This window comes from Raphanus sativus, chromosome 8 (genome assembly GCF_000801105.2).
Source record: "Raphanus sativus cultivar WK10039 chromosome 8, ASM80110v3, whole genome shotgun sequence".
NCBI lineage: Eukaryota > Viridiplantae > Streptophyta > Magnoliopsida > Brassicales > Brassicaceae > Raphanus > Raphanus sativus.
The window spans coordinates 12,661,720-12,687,395 of NC_079518.1; the positions used below are offsets into that span (position 1 = coordinate 12,661,720).

The 25,676-nt window shown below is 34.5% G+C and overlaps 6 protein-coding genes across 7 annotated transcripts; 5 read left to right on the forward strand and 1 right to left on the reverse strand.

The window, feature by feature from the left end:
- Positions 1-1,682: 1,682 nt before the first annotated feature.
- LOC108818960 (uncharacterized) lies at positions 1,683-4,079 on the reverse strand. The gene has a single exon (XM_018591924.2). It carries the CDS (start codon positions 3,943-3,945, stop codon positions 1,789-1,791), a length of 2,157 nt encoding a protein of 718 aa, XP_018447426.2. The 5' UTR covers positions 3,946-4,079; the 3' UTR covers positions 1,683-1,788.
- A 485-nt stretch (positions 4,080-4,564) lies between these two features.
- LOC108820021 (PAP-specific phosphatase HAL2-like) lies at positions 4,565-5,408 on the forward strand. Its single transcript, XM_018593016.2, has 2 exons — positions 4,565-4,613; positions 4,679-5,408. The coding sequence occupies exons 1-2, from the start codon at positions 4,603-4,605 to the stop codon at positions 5,127-5,129; spliced, it is 462 nt and encodes a 153-aa protein (XP_018448518.2). The 5' UTR covers positions 4,565-4,602; the 3' UTR covers positions 5,130-5,408.
- Positions 5,409-11,297: 5,889 nt separating this feature from the next.
- On the forward strand, positions 11,298-13,647 carry LOC108822968 (uncharacterized protein At4g19900). Its single transcript, XM_018596182.2, has 4 exons — positions 11,298-12,783; positions 12,868-13,002; positions 13,101-13,295; positions 13,399-13,647. The coding sequence occupies exons 1-4, from the start codon at positions 11,417-11,419 to the stop codon at positions 13,583-13,585; spliced, it is 1,884 nt and encodes a 627-aa protein (XP_018451684.2). The 5' UTR covers positions 11,298-11,416; the 3' UTR covers positions 13,586-13,647.
- Positions 13,648-14,059: 412 nt separating this feature from the next.
- On the forward strand, positions 14,060-15,706 carry LOC108821252 (F-box/kelch-repeat protein At4g19870-like). Of its 2 annotated transcripts, none has more exons than XM_018594297.2 (2): positions 14,060-15,342; positions 15,482-15,706. In XM_018594297.2, the coding sequence occupies exon 1, from the start codon at positions 14,094-14,096 to the stop codon at positions 15,324-15,326; it is 1,233 nt and encodes a 410-aa protein (XP_018449799.1). In that variant the 5' UTR covers positions 14,060-14,093; the 3' UTR covers positions 15,327-15,342; positions 15,482-15,706. The 2 variants fall into 2 exon arrangements, with proteins under 2 accessions (XP_018449799.1, XP_018449801.1); XM_018594299.2 differs by having other exon boundaries at positions 15,528-15,706.
- A 2,298-nt stretch (positions 15,707-18,004) lies between these two features.
- Positions 18,005-19,500, forward strand: LOC108821525 (F-box/kelch-repeat protein At4g19870-like). Its single transcript, XM_018594537.2, has 2 exons — positions 18,005-19,255; positions 19,346-19,500. The coding sequence occupies exon 1, from the start codon at positions 18,049-18,051 to the stop codon at positions 19,237-19,239; it is 1,191 nt and encodes a 396-aa protein (XP_018450039.1). The 5' UTR covers positions 18,005-18,048; the 3' UTR covers positions 19,240-19,255; positions 19,346-19,500.
- A 1,335-nt stretch (positions 19,501-20,835) lies between these two features.
- LOC108820023 (F-box/kelch-repeat protein At4g19865-like) lies at positions 20,836-22,249 on the forward strand. Its single transcript, XM_056993152.1, has one exon. It carries the CDS (start codon positions 20,904-20,906, stop codon positions 22,134-22,136), a length of 1,233 nt encoding a protein of 410 aa, XP_056849132.1. The 5' UTR covers positions 20,836-20,903; the 3' UTR covers positions 22,137-22,249.
- Positions 22,250-25,676: the final 3,427 nt, after the last annotated feature.

Genomic DNA, 25,676 nt, shown 5'->3' on the forward strand with positions numbered 1-25,676 from the left:
CTTGTTCCATTTTAAAGTTTTGTTTCCATTTATGATTCTATTACTTTATTAAACTCCAATTATTCTTATACTATGTTGTTTTTCCATATGATGTAACTACTTAAAAGCAGATAATGTTACTTCCATCTAAAATTTTAAACAACTGCAATTGCATCTCGAGGTTGTCATTTGTGTTCTATTTTCCATGTTTTTGGTGATTCTTGAATTATATGCTTCACTTTGAACACTAAGTGGAGGCTGCCATAAGGTTTTAAGAAACTAAACTATAAAATATTTGCTAAATTTGATATACTTAAATTTATCTGTAGTTTTTGCTGGAGACAGCTACGCCATTTTGTGCTACATAAATCTGTCAGCTTGCATCATCATATATAAGATAATTTTGATATTACACTCAACTATATAAAAGCAGGTATGTGGCCGTACCGCCAGTCAACATCAAGAATTAGAGTTTTGTTTATGTACCGTACCCTCTATTATAAAATATGCATATATCTTTATTTTATACTAATATCCTAAGTATTTTCCCGGTACATGCAGACTTAATTTTCTTACAAATATTTATTGGTTTATATTTTATTAATTCAAAAATCAGTATGATAATTTACTATTTATTTTTTCAAAATAAATAAATCAAACATCAATATATAATATATATGACTAAAAATCATTAAAATATATATGTTTAGTATTGTGTTAATATTTTAAAAGAAAACATTCACATATTAGAAATATTTTAAAAAATATATTTATACAAAATGGTTTTAGTTGGTTAATATTTAATTATAAATAGTTTATATGTTATTTTCTATCTTTTATAATTGAAGATAACAACATAGTATATAAGAATTTTCTTATTTAAAACTTCTATTATTATTATTATTATTATTAAAAATTGGTTTTAATTATATAATTAATTATACATACAATTCATTAAAGGTAATATTGACTTTAACCGCTTAATTTATAAATTATTTTTATATTTTATTTTTAGTAATTGAAAAAATGTTTTAAGATAAAAACACAATATATAAGAATTGTCTTATTTTTTAAAAAATAATATATTTAATAAAAATTCGTTTTTGATTATATAATTAATTGCATATAAAATTCATAAAATTAATATTATTAATAAAAATTCGTTTTTGATTATATTATTTCAATTTTCTTCAATTTTTTTTCTTGGTCCAATGGTTTGACTAATGGTTTATTAATGTTTTAACACCCGGAGGTCTGGAGTTCAAACCCCAGAAAATACCAAATTATGTAGATTATGGAAAAACGGGTTACAAGAGATCTTCAGCTTGGTGCATGGCGTACCATCGAACATGGATCTTATAGGACGGCTCAGAGTGGTGCAGTCAGACGTGTATTCTCAAAGGGTGGTAGAATTGTCGGCTGTAAAATCGTCTTTATAATATTCTCATCGTTGTAATAGCATAATTTCTCGATAATAATCGATTCAGACGTTAAAAAAAAAATTATATAATTAATTATATATAAATTTCATTAAGTTTTTGATTATATAATTAATTACATATAAATTTCATTAAGGATATCATCGAATTTGACCACTCTAATTTTTAACGTGAAAGCTCGATTACGAAAAATCACTTCGCAAATAATAGTATAGATATGAGATGTGGAACATCAAAGCTACATCTCTAAATGTCAAATGGAAATAATCAATACTAATTTTATTACACAAATGTGAAACAAACAAGCAAGGGCAGGCCATCATATATTTCAATAGTACACATACAATTATTTCAGTAATATCTCTCACAATTAAAGCGATACCATCCTTAAAAAACGAACATAATTAAAACATTTTAGAGAACAAGCTATTAAGCCGGAACATTGGAAAGCTATTTTGTGTGGACTACGATTCAGACAATTGGCGCAAATGGGTCGAGACATGAGATGATTATTGGACAAAACATCTACCTGTTTACCGTAGAATAAGAGTGATGAACCAGGCTTCATGAATAAGTCTCTTCCAATCAAACATCCGATATGTAGGGTGACACAACAGTACTGATCACACGTATAAAACCATTTGTTCAAATCTATTTTTCTTTCACAAACCTCACACCAATAGGTCATGGTTGTACTTGTATCCTCGCCATAAGAAAGAGTGAGGATATGCTTATCATGCTTATACCTCACCTTTGGAGGTATAGTAGCACACTGGAAACACATAGAAAAGTCATCACATTCAATGCAATTGAATGTTTCCTTTATCTTAAGAGAGCAAACACTACATGATCCCCACACTTCTGGTTTAGTGGTTAGAAATAAAGGATGTGCATGGCTTCCATGGACTAATGGCTCAGAAGTTGTGGCACACTGAACATGGAGATGAAAATTACATTCTTCTTTACCACACTCATACGAAAAACAAGCTGCTGGTATTAACCTATCACAAGCTGAGCATGTAATGTGGTCATATCCTCCCACTGGAACTAGAACAAGCTGATGTGGATGTATCGGATGATATATTTTGCGAGAAAGATTAGCACATGTTTCATGAAGAACAAATTCGCATTGCACACAAGAGTAGAAGTTACCGAAATAGATTGGGGTGACACATGCTTGGCACAGCTTAGTCTCGTCGTAAACTTTTTCTTTGTTCTCGTCCAATCTCAAAAGATGACGATCATGACTAAAATGACGTATGACTCCGTCACTTATCCTCACAAATGGTTCAACTTCCTCTTCAATTTCTTCAGGCACTCCGTCAAGATCTATGCCATCCCACACATTACTTTGTGTGGCACATCTTGAATGTGCAGCATAGGAACAACCATCCTTAACACAAGAATAACCCCCGTAATCATTTTCCATCTTTCTACGGCAAACACCGCATGACAAGTGACCTTCTTGAGTAAAAGATGGGGTAAAGAAGATGCGGTGGTGGGGATGGCGAGAGATCCTTATGACACGCGGTAAGCTGATACATTTCTGATGGATGACAAAGTCGCAAGGTGGGCATACATAGAAAGGACATGCTGAATGGGTCAAGGCACAAATACTGCAAGGAAAAGAAGCTTGGGTAGGAAAGAGAGCAAGTGTATGCTCATGCCACTTGGGAAAGTCTCTAGCTAAGATGAGTGGTTTCTCCACACAAGAAACGTTGATAGCGTAATCGCAGGCCGAGCAATAATAAAATACCTCATGGAGATAACCATCACAACAATAGCATACTCTAGTTTCACTGCCAAATCTCAAGGACACGAGCTGGAGAGAATGCTTGGGATGAAGAGGGTGTTTGATTTGGATTGGAGCCTTATCATATTCTTGATGGTACTTCCCATTGCAACTCCCACAAATGAAATGAGTGAAGTTATTATTATCCCCTCCTATTAACTTGAATTTTTTCCATCTTCCAATGAAACAATTCCACTTGGCTCTGATCCTCCACTTGACATCGCCTTCTCGAAAGACTTTGATTTTTCCTCCTTTGTCGATGGATACTTGTCGCTGTGGGCATAACTGAATAAGCTTCTTAGAATTCAAATAGATGACGAGTGAGACTATTTCACGTGCGAGTGACACGAGCCTTGGAGCTGGCTCCAGTCCTAGTGTTTGGCGAAGGGCTATGGGGAAGAACAAATCAGAATCAGGCATGGAGATTTTTCTTGAGATTAGTGAGATGAGACTCGAAAGGGGCTCCGGCAGGGAAGAGGAGTTGAAGAGAGAGACTGCTTGAGCGACGAGCGAGATGAGCTTAGACTCGGGCTTCTTAGGCAAGGCATCAAAGTCAACAGATCTGACGAGAGAGATAATCTGAATCAACGGTGTTATGATCCTTATGAACTTTACGTTCCGATACTCCTCCAACTCTGAGTCTGAATCTGTTCCTGAATCAGCACTGTCATCATCGGCGGCGTTGACTAGTTGAGAAATGAGTGAGATGAGCTCTGACTCCAAATCTGTCTCCATGGAGTTTTGCGATCTGCGAGCGAAACAGAGAAGTCAAAGATTTAAGGAAACAAGTCAACGATAGATAGCCTTTTTGATCCAAAAAAGTCAATGATAGCGTTGGATTTTTTCATAGACGAAAAGTCAACATCGTTTAAAGAAGAAGCAAATCAATATAAGAAATAGATCCAGAATCGAAGTGTGTCTAAATTACCTTAGACCACCCGCAATGGGGGATTTAACCCAATCCTTAGCACAAATCCTTGTGCATTTGAGATTAAAATAATAATAAAAAAATTTCTGTAGCTAAGGATGAGTCCTTAATTAAGTCTTTTATGGACCTGATCCTTACCAGATCCTTGATGTGTTGGCGACGTATGATTCGTCTTCTACTTCTTTTCTTTTTTTTTGTTAAAGGGTTTCGTCTTCTACTTCTTCTTCTCCGATCGATCTATTTTCTCAGTCTCCAAAGATTCTCCTCTCTTCCGATTTTTATAGCAGCGAAGAAGATTTGATTTGGTTTTGAATGATCGACGAGGATTGCTGATGGCTACAGGTCGCGGATTTGCATTTCGGAATGGGGAGCATTACTCGATGCAGAGACGTGACGGATGCAGAATACGATTACTGTTCTGAGCAAACTCAAACCACTTGTTCACTGCAGGACTTGCCGATAGCATGGGAGTTAGGTATAACTTGTTTAATGACTCATCTGTTTTTGATTTAAATGTCTCTAACTACAATCTTTCTTCAGGAAAAAGCCAATGCGAGTGTATAGCGTGGTGAAGTATGCAGCGATTGCATGTGGAGACGCTGAGGTGTTCATGAAGTTTGCGCAGTCGAGGTACAAGGAGAAGATATGGGCCCACGCAGCTGGAGTGGTGATTGTGGAAGAAGCTGGTGGTGTGGTGACTGATGCTGGAGGGAGAAACTTAGATTTCTCAAAAGGAGTTTACTTGGAAGGTCTTGACAGAGGAATCATAGCGTGTTCTGGTCAAGTTCTGCATGATAAGTTTATAGGTGCTGTTAATTGTATGTTTGCTACAATGCATCACATGTACGTTTGCTACAATGCATCAAGAGAAGAAGAATCTAAGGTATGTTTGCTACAATGCATCACATGTACGTTTGCTACAATTCATTGTTCTTATGCCACAGGTTGGGGCTTCAGCAGCTTATTTAGAGACTGGTTTAGTCCTAGTTAGACGTTATGTCACTCTAATGTTCTCATCAGTACTTATCATTACTTGGCTCAATTTCTGGTTTGATTTGGGTATCTTGGACAGCAAGTAACATCAACTGAAAAATGATTTCAATTGTCTTTTTAAATTTCTTTTTATTTTATTTTAGGATTCCAAATTGGGATACACCATTGTAGACAATTTTTTGCAATGAATCCTTAACTATTTAAACAAAAAAACAAAAACAAAAAAATTAATAAAATATGGCTAAGGATTCCACAATGGAATCCACCATTGTGGATGCTCTTAAACCAGAAAAAGAGTTGAGAGAGATAGAGTCACAACAAGGAGACCCCGGTGACATATACAATAGAGAAATTTTCGGGTTCACCCGATTTAGTTATTTCATATTCGGTATCTTTTAAAAAAGAAAACAAAATATTGTCAAATTATATTAATATTTTTAAACTAAAAATAAAACTAATAAAAACTAATATTAATTGCAAATAAAAATACGTTTTATAAAAATATATTTTTAATACCGTCAGCCAAACACTAAACCCTTAGTTAAATCATAAATCTTAAACACTAAATCTCTTAGGTTTATGATTTACCCAAAGATTTAGGGTTTAGTATTTATGATTTAATTAAAGGTTTAGGATTTAATACAATATATCAATTTTGTAATAAAATAATCTCACCATCATTCATTATTTATATTATTACTAGGATCGGATCTGTCTTACGGACATGTAAGCAACTGAACGAAATAATACAAATGTATTTAAAATTCAATGAAATTTTAATTCATGTTTAATTATAATTTTCACTATTTTTATTATAAATTTTACTATTCCTTTTTAGAAAGTATATATATTGTTACTATATTAAAACAATTCATAAAAGAATATAAATACTTTTTTTGTAATATCTTCTTTTCTTAAATTTAATAGATTTTAATACACTTCTTCTTAGCTTTTACATTTTAAACAGTACGAAAAAGAAAAACCAATTTATTATCTTTAAAAAAGCAAGTAGCATAAAAGTATGATATTAATTCTTACTGTTTAATATTTATAAATAACATGTTAGGTTATAAATTGATGTTGTATTATATTTGAGACAAATAATATGTTGTTTTTATGTTTCTTTAAACCCATATCAACAAAAATTCGAAAATAATGAATTCCACAACTATTTTTGAAACCACCAAAATTTAGGTTAAACAAAAAAAACAGAAAACCATATATTTCTGATGTATTGTTAGCTATAAAGATTATTTACGAAGAATTTGATGTATTGTTAACATATATGATTCAAATCTTAGAGAATTTGAATTTATTAAAAAAATTAAATTTTACATTGATGTGTTGTGTTGTGTTTTTAGTTGCTGAGGTGGCAGCAAAATAATGGGGATGATTGGTTGGGTTGTAATTAGTGATTTTAGTTTTAATTTTTATCTACAACCAGTTAAGTTAACAATCGTAATTTAAGTAGTTTTTAAAGTTAAAGTCAATAAATTAAAATAAAAAGGTTGTAGAAGCTTTATTTTCTAAAGCAAAAAAAAATATGGCTATATGAATCTATTTCCTTTTTGAAATATTGTTGTAGTAATATATTTTATTTTCATCATTTCTCTTTTTTTTATTTCTACACCTACATTAGACACAACTACATCAAAATATTCTACAGTCTAAATTTTACAGTAAATTTTCTACAGCTACAATCCAACCAATCAGCCCCAATGTCCAAACTTATAATAGTCTTTTTGTCTAGACAGAGGTATGAAGTAAAGAGAAGAGAGAGAAACCAAAGAATGGTTAGTTTCTTAATTTTTAATTTTATGTTGGTTATAGGATAGGATTTCTCTTATTGTATATGGTCCAAATTAAAGTTTGGATACATAAATAATATAGCCTATAAAGAGACCAAAAAAAAAGTGGTTAGGTATTTCATGATGCTGTGGGGTTTTATATTCCGTTCTTGTTTTACTTAGATTATTTTAGTTTTTTCTACCATTGTATTTTGTTTCTTTCATGCAAAGATTTTAAGTATTTTTTTAATTTTTAACATAAATTATTTATTATTTGGTTAAGACAACTGTAGAGCTAACTATAGTTAAAATATTATTCTAGATTAATATTTAGTGTAAAAATAACCAAGATATTCTAAATAGATATTCACAATTTATTTAACTTTTACCATCAAATACTATTTAGTTTTAAAATTATTATCTTTTGTAATGTTTATATGTTTTGTAACTTAATATTGTAAAGTTTAATGGATTAGTGCATCTGTTTAATGGTTTAGGAGGATTTAGATTATATTTTCGGTTCAAAATTATGATCCAAAACCATTATTTTCATAGTTTTCATTTTTAGTAAAAACATTTCACTGTTTTGTATTAATACTATATTCTAATTCCATTTCTTACTTGTAGTTTACTTTAATATTTTATTGTTTTTGTTAAACTTCATAGATTATTTTGATTTTTAATCTTTTTGTTATTTTTTGAACAGAAATTAAAAAAAATGTTTGTTGCCATGTTGTTGCTTAATGTGGTATTAGTTTGTTTCTTCTTATGGTTTCCTCATATTTTCTTACTCTTCTTGAGAAGTCTCAACCTTGGACAACACTTGATTCAAAACATATAGTAAAACAGATTTGATACCAACAGTTCTCATTAAACTGACAGCCACCGTGACTTTGTTTTGAACACGAGATGGTAACTTGTATTTACATTTCATTTGTTGTGAAGATGTGTGTTACCGTTTGCAGTATTGTAAATCCATAACAATACCCGAACTAAATTTTGTTAAGCTTTTTAATACCCAAACTTTTTCACTACCCAGTTTAATACCTCAACTAATTATTTTGTTCATTTTAATACCCAAACTTTTAAAATTGTGCCCACTTTAATACCCAAACTTTATTTATTTTAATAAAAATACTAATAAATTTTAAATAAAATTTTTAAAATCTCAAAAATTTACAAAACAAACTCAGAAAATTCTAATTTTTTCTGGTGTTTGAGAAATAAAAGTAACTAAATAGTGTACAATATTAAATTTTGTAATAAAATTTCTAAATTTTAAATATTGTATTTAGTTTGTTTTCTGAAATAAAAAATGAAATTTATTTTTATCATTCAAATTCATTTACTTTTTAAAAAATAATTTTCCATGGTTTATCTACCTTCTTTCCTAAATCTTAAAATAAAATATAATTTTTAATACTTTTTCTTAGATTTTTGAGATTTTTTTTAAGTTTTGTTTGAAACTTATTAGTATTTTTATTAAAATAAATAAAGTTTAGGTATTAAAGTGGGCACATTGTTAAAAGTTTGAGTATTAAAATGAGCAAAATAATTAGTTGGGATATTAAACTGGGTAGTGAAAAAGTTTGGGTATTAAAAAACTTAACAAAATTTAGTTCGGATATTTTTATGGAATTTTCCCATACTTATAAAAGCAATTTTTATACAAACGTTAAAGCATGTACCTAAATGTATATGTTCATTTTTGTGTAAGCCTAAGCAATTCTTTAATAGCGGTCAAATCTAGAACCTCTTGTCTAAGCATTTTAGATTCAAAGCTTCCATTAATCAAAGTAAGACTCATCATGAACAGGAGTATCACCACAGTTGTGGCAAATGAAACACCAGTCTTAAATGACCATTGATTCTTCTCTGCATCTTCCATAACCCATAGTTTCATCGTACCTTCGGTTTCAAGATAAAAATAGTGTAAAGTAGCTACCTTTTCACAGCATTTTATAAGAGTCACTCTGATAGGACAAAAGTTATCTTCAGGTGCTTGTAGCATATTGATTTCTTCAGAACTAGTATTGAGACTCACAAGCACATGATCAAGATCACGAATCCAAGCTAGGTAATACATACGGTCATTGATAGTCAATCTTTGTGTTAAAGGAAAATGTGAATATTGACATGGAATCTTTCTCCATCGACTTGATCTATCACCTCCAAGTAGCAATACCCATTGCTCAGACATGTACATTGTGGACTCTCCAACTTTGTCACTGGTTGAAACTGTGCAAACCACTTTGTATCTGCAGTGAACAGGCTCGTGCCCGATATCGTACTTGATATTCTTAAGCTTGTGATCCCCATCGATCTATGATGCTAGATTCTTCTATCTTGGGTAACACAACAAGTTGCCTAGTAGATAAACCTGAAGCTAGAGAGAACTTTAGGATTTCAAATGTTTGGTGAAAACAGAAACTAATTAGAAGTGAAGTTTTAGAGTTGAGCGGAAGATGTTTAGAAGAACAAGTTTTCATCCAAACAAGCCTAGTTGTTATCTTCATCTAATGGCTTATCTACGAAAAGTATCAAGTTGATTGAGCCTTGGAGAGTAAGCCTACTTAGTAAGTACTTCTTTTTCTTATTTTGCATATGCTAATGTAGTATAACGATTTAATAAATCTTACCACTTTTGTGTATTCAATCATCATCAAAAACTTATAAACAATCTTAGTACAGTTTTTCATTTGTTTTGTAATATTGTTGTGATTATCATAGTAATGGTAGTAGTCAGCATTATCATAGTTTCAACTTATCACATGTATATTTTTCCCTATAACTTTCTACTAGAAGGTAATTAATTATGTTGTCAACATCCTTTATGTTAAAATAACTAAAATAATTAATCATAATCTATTTTTATGCAGATTATATTAATAATGAATTCATATAAATATTTGTTAACAAAGTGTTACAATTGGTGAAACTAAACTTTCTATTTTTTTCTTATGAAATATATAGCTTATCTTTAAAACAGTTTTAATGCATCTTCTTATATATATATATAAGAATAAATCATTGTATTAACTTGATTATAAGGAATACACCCACAATAAATTCGAATTACTAAATTATCATGTCACCTTATCGAGTGACCGAAGTGTAGTTCAAATTTTATTTCTATGAAACAACTTCTTTATATAATGGTGAGATCAATATTTTGGAGAAATTTCTTAGAGAAAATAGCAAAATGCGAAGGATTATATTTTTTGTTTTATTTTGTTTTGTGTTCATTTAGATTTCAAGTTCTCAATTTCACTTGCTCTCAGTTGGTTATGCTAAAATGTATGTTCTGAAATGATGCTTGTTCCATTTTAAAGTTTTGTTTCCATTTATGATTGATTCTATTACTTTATCAAACTCCAATTATTCTTATATTACTCTGTTGTTTTTCCATATGATGCAACTGCTTAAAAAGCAGATAATGTTACTTCCATTTAAGTTTTTAAACAACTGCAATTTCATCTCAATGTTGTCATTTGTGTTCTATTTGCCATATTTTTGGTGATTCTTGGTTTATATGCTTCACTTTGAACATTAGTTCAGTGGAGGCTGCTAAAAGGTTTTAAGCAACTATACTACAAAATCTTTGCTAAATTTCATGTATTTAAATTTATTTGTAGTTTTTTGGTGGAGGCACCTACCCCATTTTGTGCTACATAGATCCGTCCGCTTGCATCATCATATTTAAGATAATTTGGCTATTACACTCAATTATATAAAACAGGTATGTAGCCAGCCCCTACTGTTCTCTAATTTTAGACCCGTATTCTTTTATTTTTTTCCTTTATACCCTAATAAAATTGGGATTAACTCTAATATATTTCTCTAAAATAAAGATATTTAATTATAGAGCAAAATACATTAGAAATTAATATTGTTGGTATTTTAAATTTTATTAATTTATAGAGATATTAGTTTACAAAATTTTCTTTTTAGATATTTTTTTCTATTTTAAATATTTTATTTGTAAAATAAAAAAAATATTTTATCTTACTGTATTTCATTATTTAAATTTTAGAAATTTGATTTTCATATTATTTTATTGGTGTGTATTTTTATGTTTCGTAAAATTGTTATGTGGTTTTCAATATAATTTTACTAAGTATTACCGAAAAATATTGAAATGTTAAGAAAAATAGATGTATTTTATTGTAAATAAAAAACCAAAATATAATGTTTAGATATAAAAAAGAATAAATTATTAATTTATGATTTTAAAGGAATTTTATATATTTAAAAGTTTTAAAAATATTATTAGTTTATTATTTTGTCAATTTTGTCATATCTCATTGGACTATATTACAAGGAAGTTTTAAATAGATTAGTTGCTCAAAAAAAGATTTATAAGAAAGATTGAGATACAATTACATTTTGTCATTTAATTAATGTCGGAAAATGCATAATTCTACATACACTCTCTTTCTCTAGAAAAGGATCCATCACACCGTTAGATCCCCACGGCCGACGGGTCCAAGATCCAACGATGCTGAGATCACGGCGCTCACGTTCCCGTCACGGCGCGCAAGCATGCGCCGTGATGTCCGCCGTCCTCCTCCTCGCGTCCGTCTCCCTCCTCTACACGCGTCTCTCACTCTTCTCCTCCCACTCCCCAACCCACCTCCGCTCAACTCCCGCCGGAGAAGACGCCGTCCTCTTCCCCGACTCCCTCCTCGTCTCCGACTCCGACGTCGTCGACCCCACCACCACCACCACCACCGCCGGAGGAGGGAGAGGAGGATCCACGACCTCGACGGAAGACAGAATCGACGAGCACGACGACGCGGCGATCGAAGAGGACAGATCGAACGAGGAGGACGAGAACCAAGAGGCCGAGCAGGAGCAGGAAGTCGTCTCGGATCCTAACCGGAGCAAAGCTTCCTCCTCGGGGTTCTACTTCGACCACGTCGCCGGAGTGGTCCGGAGAGCTTTCAACAAGAGATCGATCGACGAGTGGGATTACGACTACACGGGCTTCACCAACGACGAGTCATCATCATCATCATCGAGCGTGGTAAAGTCTCAAGCTTTGTTCGGATCCGACGATGTTCCGTTGGACGAATCCATCAGGAGGAAGATGGTGGAGGTCAGGAGCGTGGAGGAGGCGTTGATGTTGAAGAGTGGTGGGAAGAGATTGTCGCCGTTGAGAGAAGGGTGGGGAGATTGGTTCGATAAGAAAGGAGCTTTCTTGAGGAAAGATCGGATGTTTAGGTCGAATTTCGAGACGTTGAATCCTTTGAACAATCCTTTGTTGCAGGATCCCGACGGTGTTGGGGTCACCGGGTTGACGAGTGGGGATAAGGTTGTGCAGGTGTGGAGGTTGAGTGAGGTTAAGAGAGGAGGTTCTTTCATGGTGGCGAAGAAAGAACCGAATGGGTTTAAACGTAAGACGTTGGACGATGATAAGGTGGGAGAGCGTGATGAGGAGGTTAGAGAGCATTTGTATGCGGATGGGAGTAGATGGGGTTATTACCCTGGTTTGGAACCGGGTTTGTCGTTTTCGGAGTTTATGGATTCGTTTTTTAGGAAGGGGAAGTGTGGTGTGAGAGTGTTTATGGTGTGGAACTCGCCTGGTTGGATGTTTAGCGTTAGGCACCAGAGAGGGCTTGAGAGCTTGCTCTCTCAGCATCGAGATGCTTGTGTTGTTGTCTTCTCGGAGACTGTTGAGCTTGATTTCTTCCGAAGCAGCTTTGTGAAGGACGGGTACAAAGTTGCTGTGGCGATGCCAAACCTTGATGAGTTGCTGCAAGACACTCCTACTCATGTGTTCGCTTCTATATGGTTCGATTGGAGAAAGACAAAGTTTTATCCTACTCACTACAGTGAACTTGTCCGGCTAGCGACCCTTTACAAGTAAAGTTTTATCACTCTCCTCTGGTCTTATACTTATCAGTTAGTCACACTCTCTTTCAGTTTATAAAGAGCTTATTCATGCAGATATGGAGGGGTTTATCTGGACTCTGATGTGATAGTTTTGGGTTCATTATCATCACTGAGAAACACTCTTGGTATGGAGGATCATGCATCTAATGAATCACTTAATGGTGCTGTTATGTCTTTTGAAAAGAAAAGGTTCATTAACACTATTCTCTGCTTTGCTTGCTACATTAGCAACCTCCAATGTTGTTCTGTCAGAGATTTTAACTTGTAACCTCTCTATCTCTGTGCAGTCCGTTCTTACTAGAATGTTTGAACGAGTACTACTTAACGTACGATGACAAGTGTCTCCGATGCAATGGAGCTGATCTCTTGACTCGGGTGGCTAAACGGTTTCTAAATGGGAAGAATCGGCGTATGACTCAACAGGAGCTAAACGTTAGACCGTTCTCTGTTTTCTTCCCAATCAGCTCATCACAGATAACAAAGTAACGCTCTCTCTCTCTCTATCTCTTTGTTTCTCTACTCGTTTTGGTATCATGATTGAGCAAAGCTTTTATCTTTAAACCTGTGTTGGTTTTGGTGGAGCAGTTATTTTGCATATCCTGCAACAGAGGAGGAGAAATGGAAGCAAGATGAAGTGTTCAAGAAGATCATCAATGAGTCTTTAACGTTTCATTTCTGGAACAGTGTTACTTCCTCTTTAATTCCTGAACCGGAGAGCCTTGTTGCTAGGTTGCTCGACCATACTTGTATCCGATGCTCCGATGTATTATAGAAATCTTTTCTCTTTTGGTAAAACCATTTTTTATTTATTTAAAGAGAGCATAGTTTTGTCAAGACGGGAGTCACAGAACACAAACACACAATTCTCTCTAGCTGAATATTGATCACATTAGCGTATGAGTATTGTCAGAGAAAAGATGCCAGCCATCGCAATGAATGTGCTGGAACCGTTAGATAAGATGCTGTGGATTAGAAAACTGTTACGTTAGCGAGAAGAAAGTAAGATGGTTCTGAAGACAGAACTCAACCTGTTGGATTCTATGATTTAGAAAAGAAAAAAAAAAGCTTTATATTTTATATGTCACAGTTTAAAGTTAACCTTTAACGTCCCAAAAAGTTATGGGCTTCTGTGATCGAAATGAAACCTAGAGAACAAATTGGGAAAACCAAAGAATGGAGGGGTTGGTATTAGTAAATAGCAAAAGAACTTTATGTTATATAACTTTACGTGCCAATTAACCTAGTTTCCACCCCCACCCACCAAGAAAGTCATCGCAGCCATGAACCGCCAAGAAGAACCACCGGAGAAGACGAGAAAGACGTCAGAACCACCATCATGTCCATCATTCTCTTTACTTCCAGATGAAATCGTCGTGGACTGCTTAGCCCGGATCTCCAGAGCGTACTACTGGAGACTCTCGATCATTTCAAAAAGCTTCCGGTCCCTCGTCTCTTCCAAGGAGCTCTACGCAGCTCGAGCTCGCATCGGAAACACCGAGCAGTGTCTCTACGTCTGCCTCTCGGATGACAAATCTCCCCAATGGTATACCCTCTGGATTAACCCTAATCGAACCCTAACCGTCCCCGCGATCAAGAAGAACAAGAAAACCCTCGAGCTCGGATACTCGTCATTGGCTCCAATTCCGTCGTCTGATTTTCCTTCAGTATCCGAATCAACCCTAGTTGTTGGTTCGGAAATTTATGTTATCGGCGGACCAACCAAGACCGTACGAATACTTGATTGTCGTACTCATACGTGGCGTGATGCACCTAGCATGACCATAGCCCGAAGGGATGCTCTCACATGTCTCTATGATGGAAAAATATATGTCATGGGAGGATGCGGGGTACTGGAGGAGCCATGGGCTGAGGTGTTCGACACGAATACGCAAACTTGGGAACCTCTCTCTGATCCTGGTACCGAGATACGTAATATAGGTAGCTGTGCCTTTTGCAAAATCAAAGAAATAAAAGGAAAGATTTACTTTTGGAATTCAAACAGAAGGTATGCTTATGACGCAAGCCAAGATAACTGGGAGAGTTTTGCGGATTTTTGGGAGTCAAGGACATGTTTGATCGATGGTGCTGTACAGTACTACTATATTCCCAATTCAGCATGTGAGATTGATGGTGTATGGTATTCTATAACTCGTCGTCCCAACTTCCGCGTAAGAAACCCTACGTTAATTAATTCTCTTTGGCTGATGTGGTCAAAGGATGGAGTAGATTGGGAAGTTGTGAAAGGGTTATACTCATTAAGAGAGATGCACAAAAGGAATGGTGGCTCTAGTAGAAATACAACTAAGTTAGTTAGCTGTGGTGGGAAGCTCTTACTTTTGTGGGAAGGTTATATGAAACATAATCCCAGTAATAGGAAGAAGATTTGGTGCGCGGAAATCACGTTGAAAACTGATGGTGGACGTGACGTTTGGGGTAATGTTAAGTGGATTAATGTTGTGCGAAGCGTTCCCACACAGTGTGAGCTCTTGCATTGTCTCGTTGTCTCCGTTTGATGGACTTGTATCAAAGGTATGATCAAACTATATTAATTGTATATTTAGAGTAGAGACTATAATTTCTTTCTAGTCATCAACATTAACAAAATGGACCCATTGTTTGGTTTGTACATTTTGTTAAGTTAACGCTGATTTTATACCATTTGCCACAGATGAAGTTAAGAAAGTATATTTTCCCCTTATATATATAATGTGAAGGAATCAGAAGCAAATGGAGAGCAACAAGAGTTAAGGAGAAGTTTCAAGAAAAAAACAAGAGTTAAGGAGAAGAATTATAGGGGTTGAAAGTCAAGTTTATGAACATGAAATTTTATCATTTTGTCAAACTACCTCGGCAACTTTGTTTTGTCTTTTGATATTTTTATCTATTCTTTGACTAAACAGTATTGTAGTAATGCTATTGGTGACTCCACATTATGTTTATGCTAGGACTAAAACGCATATCAGATTGTCTCAGGCTTAGAAAGTTGGCCGATGTATGTATTTGATTTCAACTCCTACTTTACTGAAACAGAGGAAAAACATAAAATAGAAAAAAATTGTCATGTTGAAAGGTCAGAAGCAGGCGGATGAAGATTCCGTCGTCCACACCATATGAGAAACTTAATAAAGTGTAGCAACACTGTGAACGTTTCGTTTTTCATTTGTTGGAAGAAAAGACTCCACCAACAAATGAAAAACGAACTGAACAGAAGAATGTGGATATCCCAGTGGTTGCTATAAACTCTTTTTTGGATAATACTGATTCTGATGTCCAACAGAATTGTGTCACTCCAAAGGTGCCAAGAGAGAATATCAAGGCTAAAAACATCATATGTGAACCGTCTGATCAAGCAGTTGATCAGATTCTAGGACAAGAGCTTGGTCCTCAAAAAATAGTCCTTACACCTCAACATGTTTCCTTTCAATTGGGGAAGCCAGGAGCGTTATCAATGGCCATTAATTCTTCACCAGCAACTACAGACTCCATGTCTCTTCATGTAGCTATTCCTCACAAGGATAGTTCTGCTACTTTTGGTCAATCACTTTCGGAAGCAGATTTTACTCTATCTTCTACATTAGCAGGTACATCATCTGCTCACACTTCTTTACAAATTATGGACAATGCTCCATCGGGAATTATCATGAATGAGGGTACAACACCTTCAGTAAATGATCCTTTAAAAATGAACTCTCTTTCAACCGAGTTAATCCAAGAAGTAAGTAATGTGGAAAGTGATTTTCATATTACTGAACAAATGGATGAATTTGAAAACATGACAAGAGGGGGTCGGTTGATCAAACCGACACAAAAGTACCAAGATATGATATGGTTAACAGTTCGTGGAAGAGGAAAACGAGGTCGTAGAGGTCGAGGTTCCTATCAAGCGCACTAATATCCTACTTAGTTCGGTTAATCTTAAGAGTTGTACTAAGTTTTCTTATGTATATTGCTCTTTCTCTGTCTACTTCTTGTATCAAACTTTTCCAAACTATGTGATTTAACAAATCACATCTTGTACTTTGTTTTAGATTTAATGAAAGCCTTCTTACAAAAAAAAAAAAAACTGTGAACGTTTCAAGCAAGCATGATTCCTATGGAAACCATCCGTTTGATTAACCCTTTTAGGATCATCCTTTGCGGACCAAATATCAACTATTCTTTTCCTCATAAATCAACGCGAAATTGTATTATTCAAGATCAAATTTTTATTTTTTTTTACATTTTGAGGAAGTTAAAACCATGCACCAATAAACATATACTCCCTCTGTTTTTAAAAGATGCATGTTCTGGAAAAAAATTTTGTTTCAAGAAGATGTATCATTTTATGTTTTCTATATAAAAATTGCAAATTTTAATAAAATTAATTGAATTTATTGAAAGACTATTGGTTAAAATGCATTGAAATTTGGTAATTTCTAAAAACAATGCATGATTAATGTGTTTTTTTTAATATGTATGAAAACTCCAAAACATACATCTTTAAAAAACAGAGGGAGTAGTAAGTGATGTCGAACTTGAAATCCGAAAGAACCTAAAACTTGAATCCGTATCCAACTGGTGATGTAAAAATATTTGAATGGATCATGTAGGGTACAAGTACAACAAAACATATCATAATCCGAAGTGTTTTGCTTTCTAAACGTTTGTTTGTGTTTTCAAGTCGTCTTAAGACGGAGCTAGATGGTGTGAGTTGTATTTTTTAATAAAAGGATCTATGTGATAAGAAGCTTAAGACTGTTGTGAACAACTAGAGCGCCGGCATAATCCGGATGTTCAACACTGAGTTCATCATTGGGAGTAGTCATGATCTCGACCTTTACCCTTCTCATCTCCGAGCTAAAACCAATGAAACTAACGAGTGGGGTTACAATGGGATCAATAACGGTGTCTATAGATGTTGATTTACAAAGAACCTTTCGAGGAGGTACGGGTACATAGTTATTCTTAACATTGTAAGTGATATTAAAACTCTTATGTTTTTATAACACAAAAACAAGAGCTTTCGGTTTAATATGTTACAGTTTAAACTCTCCGTAGTTGAAATTGAAACCAAAACTGGGGCTTTTGTGATCGAAATAAAAACTAGGAACAAATTGGCAAAACAAAAGAAGGGTGGGGCTGCTATTAGTAAATCGCAAATGACTATTATGTGTGTAATTTTATTTACTAAATCTTTCTCATTTAACCTAGTTTTCACTTTTCACTCTGTCAGAAAGTCATCGCCGCGCGCCCGCCATGAACCTCCAAGTAGAACCACCGGCGGAGAAGAAGACTCCACCACCTGCACTACCTTCTACATCTCCGTCATTCTCTCTACTTCCAGACGAAATCGCCGTGAACTGCTTAGCCAGGATATCGAGAGCCTACTACCCGAGATACTCAATCATTTCAAAAAGCTTCCGGTCACTCCTCTCTTCCAAGGATCTCTACTCAGCTCGGTCTCAAACTGGAAGCACCGAGCAGTGTCTCTACGTCTGTCTCTCGGATGAAAAATGTCCCCGATGGTATACCCTCTGGATTAACCCTAATCGAACCACCCTCGACAAGACAACACACGGAAACTCCTTGGCTCCAATTCCCTCGTCTGAATTTACTTCAGTATCACAATCAACCCTAGTTGTTGACTCAGAGATTTATGTTATCGGCGGACCGATCAAGACCGAACCGTCATGTCCCTCATCAACCGTAAGAATCCTTGATTGTCGTACACACACTTGGCGTGATGCACCTAGCATGATCGTAGCCCGGAAGGATGCTCTTGCATGCTTCTACGATGGAAAGATATATGTGATGGGAGGATGCGGAGAACTGGAAGAGCCATGGGCTGAGGTGTTGGACGTAAAGACGCAAACTTGGGAACCTCTCTCTGATCCTGGTGCTGAGATACGTAGGTGTGTCTTTCACCGAATCAAAGATATAAAAGGGAAGATTTACTTTTGGTATTCGTACAGAACGTATGGGTATGCGTACGACATAAATCGAGATAACTGGGAGAGTGTTGAGGAGTTAGAGAAGTCAGCATGTTTGATGGATGGTGGTGTACTGTACCACCGTATTCCCGAGTCAGCATGTGTGCTGGATGATGTATGGTATGATTTATGTCCTGGTAGCTACTGCTGGTGGACAAAGGATGGAGAACATTGGAGAGTTGTGAAAGGGTTAGACTCATTAATGATAATGTTCGATATTAATGGTGGCTTTATTGGAAATACAGCTAAGCTCGTTGGTTGTGGTGGGAAGCTCTTATTTATGTGGGAAGTGTATAGGGAACATGATCCCAGTAATATGAAGAAGATTTGGTGCGCGGAAATCACGATGGAAACGGATAACGAAGGTCAGGTTTGGGGAAAATTTGGGTGGATTGATATTGTGCAAAGAGTTCCCACCCATTGTGCACTCTTGCGTTGTCTCGTTGCCTCCGTTTGATTGACTTGTATCAGAGGTATGATCAACCTTTCTCTGTTTTCTTCCCGCAGATACAAAAAAAAATAAAGCCTTTAACTTTAAACTTGTGTTGGCTTTGGTGGATCAGCTATTTTGCATATCATGCAACAGAGGAGGTTAAATCGAAGCAAGATGAAGTGTTCAAGAAGACCATCAATGAGTCTTTAACTTTCCATTTTTTGGAACAGTGTTGTTACTTCCTCTCTGATTCCTGAAGTTATTATGAACTTTTTTAAATTTGGTAGAACCATTTTATTTTTATATTGATATGTTTTTTGTCCAAACATAACACAAGTTTAAGTCTTCTCTAGTCCTAGAACCGAACCAAAGTATTAGAAATCAAAACCGAATCGGTATTAGTAAATATCTGAAAGGTTTTTATATTTTAAGAACTAAAAATTTGAGAACCAAACAAATATGTACACATTTATAATACAATTTGTATGTATAAAATTTTTAACTATATAATTAATTCAAAAATAGCCAGATGTTGTAAAAATATTATTTAAATTGAATTACTCAAAAACTGAATCACTTAAATATTTTTATCCAAAATATTAAAACTAAATGGGTTTGGAAAATATCAAAACTGTTTGAGTATTTGAATACCAGAAAAATTGTAAAATTTTGTTTGTAGATATTTAAAATTACTTGAATTATTTAATATTTAATTCTAACAATATGGATTATCTTTTTTAACTGCCTAAAAAAGATAATCCATATTGTTAGAATTAAATATTAAATAATTCAAGTAATTTTAAATATCTACAAACAAAATTTTACAATTTTTTAGGCAGTTAAGCAAGGATTTGAAGCATCACATTTTTTTTTTTTTGAGAAAGGTTTAGAACCATTTTTTTAATGATATTTTCAATTTATTGATCAATCAAAAAGAGGCATTTACAAAGAATATACTAACTAGAGATTCGTATACCTATAGAAAAATTACTTTGTGGTATCCTGTTTCTATCCAAAAACTTCAAACCATCTCCTGAGAAGTCCATTTAAACAATGGTCTTGTCTATAGCGGAGGGAAGTGACATGTTCTTGACTCCTCTGTAAACTGTTCTTATCATTTGCTCTGTCCCTTGAGACCGCTGCTGATGTCTACGACCATTTCTTTCTCACCAGACATTATATACCACTGCCTGAGACACCAAACGAACAAGTATCTGATCAACCTTATTTGACGTGCCTGTCTGAGATCCTGTTGGGTATCTGGATAATCCAAAATTTTTATATATAGTTAGGTTTTTTTGTATTCAAAATATATTTTGAGTTTTTTTAAAAGTTTTTCTCTGGTATCCGGATATTTTCTGAGTCTTTGAGTACAAGAAGGAAAAAGTACTCAAACCGAACCATAGGCGAACAAATTTGGGTATAAATAAATATGGAAAGTGAGATCTAAACTCACGGAAACCAAACAGAAATAAGAATCCAAATCTCTAAAATCCCAAAAATCTGATATGATGGAAATCGATTAGTACTCGAACCGATAACCCAAATGTATATGCCTAGCTCCAGTGTTGTTTTTATAAAAGGGTTTTATTTGTTCAAAATCAAAATTAGATAACAAATTTGCAAAACAAAAGAAGGGTGGGGATTGCTATTAGTAAATAGCAAAAGAACTAATGTGACAATTTTACATGCCAAATAGTATTTTCTCATTTAACCTAGTTTTCACCCACACAGAAAGGGAGGAAGTCATAGCCGCCATGAACCTCCAACTAGAACCACCGGAGAAGAAGAGTAAGAGGAAGACGTCACAACCACCTTCATGTCCATCATTTGTTTTACTTCCAGACGAAATCCTCTTGAACTGCTTAGCCCGGATATCGAGAGCGTACTACTGGAGACTCTCAATCATTTCAAAAAGCTTCCGGTCACTCCTCACTTCCAAGGAGCTCTACGCAGCTCGATCTCACCTAGGAAGCACCGAGCAGTGTCTCTACGTCTGTCTCTCTGATGAAAGTTATCAATCTCCCCAATGGTTTACCCTCTGCGTTAACCCTAATCGAACCCTAACCGCCGGAAAATCGTTGGCTCTAATTCCGTCGTCTGATTTTCCTTCTTTATCAAAATCCACCTTAGTTGTTGGTTCAGAGATTTATGTTATCGGCGGACCAGTCAAGACTGAACGTGAGGCAAATGAGTACAAGTCCAAATGGGTCACGTTTAAATGGGCTTGTCCTTCATCTACCGTACGAATCCTTGATTGTCGTACTCACACATGGCGTGATGCACCTAGCATGATCGTAGCTCAAAGGCATGCTCACACATATCTCTACGATGGAAAAATATATGTGATGGGAGGATGCGGAGTTCTAGATGAACCATGGGGTGAGGTGTTCGACACAAATACACAAACTTGGAAACCTCTCTCGGATCCGGCTACTGAGATACGTAGCTGTACCTTTCACATAATTAAAGAGATAAAAGGAAAGATTTACTTTTGGACTTCAGACAGAACATATGCTTATGACACAAGTCAAGATAATTGGGAGAGTATTGCGCAGTTAGAGAAGTCAACATGTTTGATGGATGTTTGCTGTATTCCCAAGTCAGCATGTATTGATGGTGTATGGTACGTTTATAGTCTAACTCGTGACTGCCAGTGGACAAAGGATGGAGTACATTGGAAAGGTGTGAAAGGGTTAGAATCATTAACAAAGATGTACGATAGGAATGGTGGCTTAAGTGGAAATACAACTGAGTTAGTTAGTTGTGGTGGGAAGCTTTTGTTTATGTGGGAAGGGTATATGAAACATAACCCCTGTAATCGGAAGCAGATTTGGTGCGCGGAAATCTGGAAAGTGATAATGAAGGTGAGGTTTGGGGGAATGTTGAGTGGATTGATGTTGTGCAAAGCGTCCCCATAAAATTCGAGCTATTGCGTTGTCTCGTTGTCTCTGTTTGATTGACTTATGCCCTTAGTTACGGTATTCCCATATTTACATGGATCCAATTTGGCTTAAATTAAATGGAAAAGTTAAAATTATAAAGTATATAGTCCCCTTATATATACAATGTGAATGTATTGTTGATCAGTGGAAAGAAGAAGGAAGCAGAAGCATAATAAAAAAAAAAGCAAAAAATGTGATGGAGAATTATTCGGTAAGGTTAAAAGTCACGTTTATAAACATATAGAATAGAAAAATTTATCATGGTAAAACTTCAATGTGCGCAGCATGGTGAACATTTCAAGCAAGCAGGATTCATATGGAAACCACCCTTTGATTAACCATTTTCGGGACCATCCCTCGCGGACCAAATATCAACCATTCTTTGCCTCATAAATCAACACAAAATTCTCCTCGTGAAATAAATTTTCATTGAAGATCAAAATATTTTACATTTTGATCCAAGTTGTGTTTTAAGAAGGTTAAAACTATTTGACCAATAAGCATATTGCAAGTGATGTTGAGTTGTATGTTTCTTAGGAATCATGTTTTTTGTGCTTCAAATAAACGCCATCGAGGTAGTTTCAAAAAAAGAAAACGCCATCGAGGAGCTAAGGGTATAACTTGTCAGCAAACGACGTTGCAAGGAGGAAGAGGAGAGTCTGCATGTTCGTTCAAAAAAAAAAGAAAAAAAAAGAGAGTCTGCATGTTTTTTTTTTTTTTGTTGCTAAAGTCTGCATGTTCTTGTATGGCTTAGTTGTTTTTGGGGTCAAAACTGGCTTCGTATTTATATAGTGGGTTTTGGCTTTGAGAATATTTACAATATTATTCCCACTGTTGATCTCACTCTTTGTCTATTACTGCTTGTCTTCCAATATGTTTCTTCTTGTTTGGTTACTTTTTGTTCTTGATAATTACTGCATTCAGGTCTTTCTAGACTCATTTATCTGACCTGAATCTCCTGATAGGCTGTTACTCATTTTAAGTTATTTCTTATCTGATTATCCTTATTTCTTTACTGGTTGACAAAAAATTATTATTTTTTGACAATTTTTTTACGTGATGATAATATATCTGAATTATAAATAATATTATTCAGGTACACTTGTACCAACCTGATCAAAACCTTGTTATATAGTTGACTTCTTCATCAACTCGTTAAAACCAAATTTGGATTGGTATGTATTCCATCTATCTTGTTAAAGCTATCTATCTTGTTAAAGCTGAAGTACAATTTCGGTGTGTTTGAATATTTGGATAAGAATATTAAAAAAATTTGGTGTGTTTGGAAACATGGATTGTAGTCTTTAAAAAAAATTAATTTTGTTTGGAAACAAAGATAGTAGTATTAAACAGAAAAAATAATGGGCTTAAGTTATTAAGTTCATTATAAAAGAATATTGTCAATATATATATATAAGAAAAATACAATATAAAGCTCAATTTGAAATACCAACTCAAATTATGGTTTTTATATTTCATATTAAGTTTTTAAAATATAATATATGTAATTATTTATATGATGATACATATTAAATACTATTAATTATATGATTACTTATATGATGGTACATATAAAGTACGATTAATCATATGATGAAATTATACGATATATAATAATGACTAAAGATGGGTTTTCAGACATCCATACGGGTTTGGTTCTGATCGGTTTGTGTTTCGGGTTTTCGAGGTCAAAGACTTCAGTCCTATTAGGATGTTTCTAAATTTTTGTTTGAATTCGATTCGTATCTTTGCGGGGTTTGGGTTTGGATAACCTATTTAAATTATTTTTAAATTTTAAATCATTATATATTTTAAATTTCTCAAAATCTATAAATAAAGTAATATATTACCTATAAATTTAAATAACATATGTCAGAATACCTAAGCTTAACATATCAATTGGTTTGATTTAAAATTTTGGATACGAAATCAATAATTATTTTAAGTATTTTTGGTGATTTGAGTATACTTTAACTATTTCAGATATTTCTTTTTGACTATCTATATACATTTTCAAGTATTTTAAATCAATTTAAAAGTATCATTCTTGATGTTTTATATACGTTAAATATAAAAATAATTAATATATAAGTATATAAATCTATTTTTAGATAATTTCAGATACACGAATACTTCGGTTCGGATCCGATTCGGTTCTCTAACTAACAAAATTTTGAATAATTCGAATATTTAATCAATTTATGTTCAGGTTTGGTACTATATTTACGGATTGGTATCAGTTCTGTTCCTCGGATTCATTTTGCCAAACCCTAATAATTACATGAAAATAAATATCATCATATTTTTAAAAATATACATCCGAGGAGGTGAAAAGATCAAAGTCTATAATCATTTATTTTAACAACAAGCCAAATAAATATGTTGATTGAAGAGCGAATAAAATAAAACTAGAGAAATACATAGTTTACCAGAGACACTCTATGTGTCAAATTTATTATAAAGAAAATTTTATTAAAATAAATAAATTCAATAATTACAAACGAATAATATATTTCATAAAAGTGAAAAATAATACACGCGCTTTTTATTATAAAGAAACTTTTATTAAAATAAATAAATTCAATAAGTACAAACAAATAATATATTTCATAAAAATGAAAAATAATAACCGCGCTTTCGAAGCGCGGATCAAAATCTAGTTTCTTTTATGTCTTGTTAAAGATATTTGGTATTTTCCATTTGCTTTTTTTTTTGGTCAAACAAGCATTTCATTAAACTAAAAGGTTTTCACCCTCCAAGGAAGGGGTTTGATACAGACAGCGCGAGCACTGATTTAGCCACCGAATCAGCCTCGGAGTTAAAGTTGCGAGAGATGAAATGAAAGGAGATAACATCAAAATAAGACATAAAGTGATAGATATCAAACATGATACCGAACAGTTCAGGTTGACTCTCTCGCCTCTTCAAAAGCTTGATAAGGGTAGAGAATCGGATAGAACCGCTAGGGATCGGACGTTTGAGTACACGGCAAGAGATACCGCTCGATAAACAGCAATGGCTTCTGCCATTAATGCTGATGATACATGACTGCGTGATTCGGAGATGGTAGTCAAACTCCCACTGAAGATCCCACCAATACCACACGTTCCTGATGTAGAGTTCCAAGCAGCATCAACTTTGCATACTAGAACTCCCGGCTGGATCGTCGGAGGGGGACAAGGTGAGTGCGCGTTGTGGGATAGAGGGGTCTCAGCTAGCGTGTGTACATTCTGTGCAATTACCCCATTCCTTAGCGTCTTTGATGCTCTTCAGCACAATCTCTTGAGCTGTGAAACTTATATTCTCAAACACAAGCTTATTCCTCGATTTCCATATATTCCACATCACCCACGGCCACAATGGAGTAACCACACCAGTCGGAGGTAGAGGGATAAAAGAATCACCTAGCTTGAGCAGGTCTGCAATGGACGAGAGTGAAGACGGGGGTCTTTCGCGAACTGGTAGTAAACTCCATACCCCTTCTGCTAGTGGGCACCTAAGGAAGACGTGAAGGTC

What these genes read in the sequence shown, in the direction of transcription:
- LOC108818960 (XM_018591924.2), bottom strand. Translation starts at nt 3,945, where the DNA reads ATGGAGACAGATTTGGAGTCAGAGCTCATCTCACTCATTTCTCAACTA.
- LOC108822968 (XM_018596182.2), top strand. Translation starts at nt 11,417, where the DNA reads ATGCTGAGATCACGGCGCTCACGTTCCCGTCACGGCGCGCAAGCATGC. An exon ending in CGGCTAGCGACCCTTTACAA is followed by an intron (nt 12,784 to 12,867) that starts GTAAAGTTTTAT and finishes TTATTCATGCAG; the next exon opens with ATATGGAGGGGTTTATCTGG. An exon ending in ATGTCTTTTGAAAAGAAAAG is followed by an intron (nt 13,003 to 13,100) that starts GTTCATTAACAC and finishes ATCTCTGTGCAG; the next exon opens with TCCGTTCTTACTAGAATGTT.
- LOC108821252 (XM_018594297.2), top strand. Translation starts at nt 14,094, where the DNA reads ATGAACCGCCAAGAAGAACCACCGGAGAAGACGAGAAAGACGTCAGAA.
- LOC108821525 (XM_018594537.2), top strand. Translation starts at nt 18,049, where the DNA reads ATGAACCTCCAAGTAGAACCACCGGCGGAGAAGAAGACTCCACCACCT.
- LOC108820023 (XM_056993152.1), top strand. Translation starts at nt 20,904, where the DNA reads ATGCCAAATAGTATTTTCTCATTTAACCTAGTTTTCACCCACACAGAA.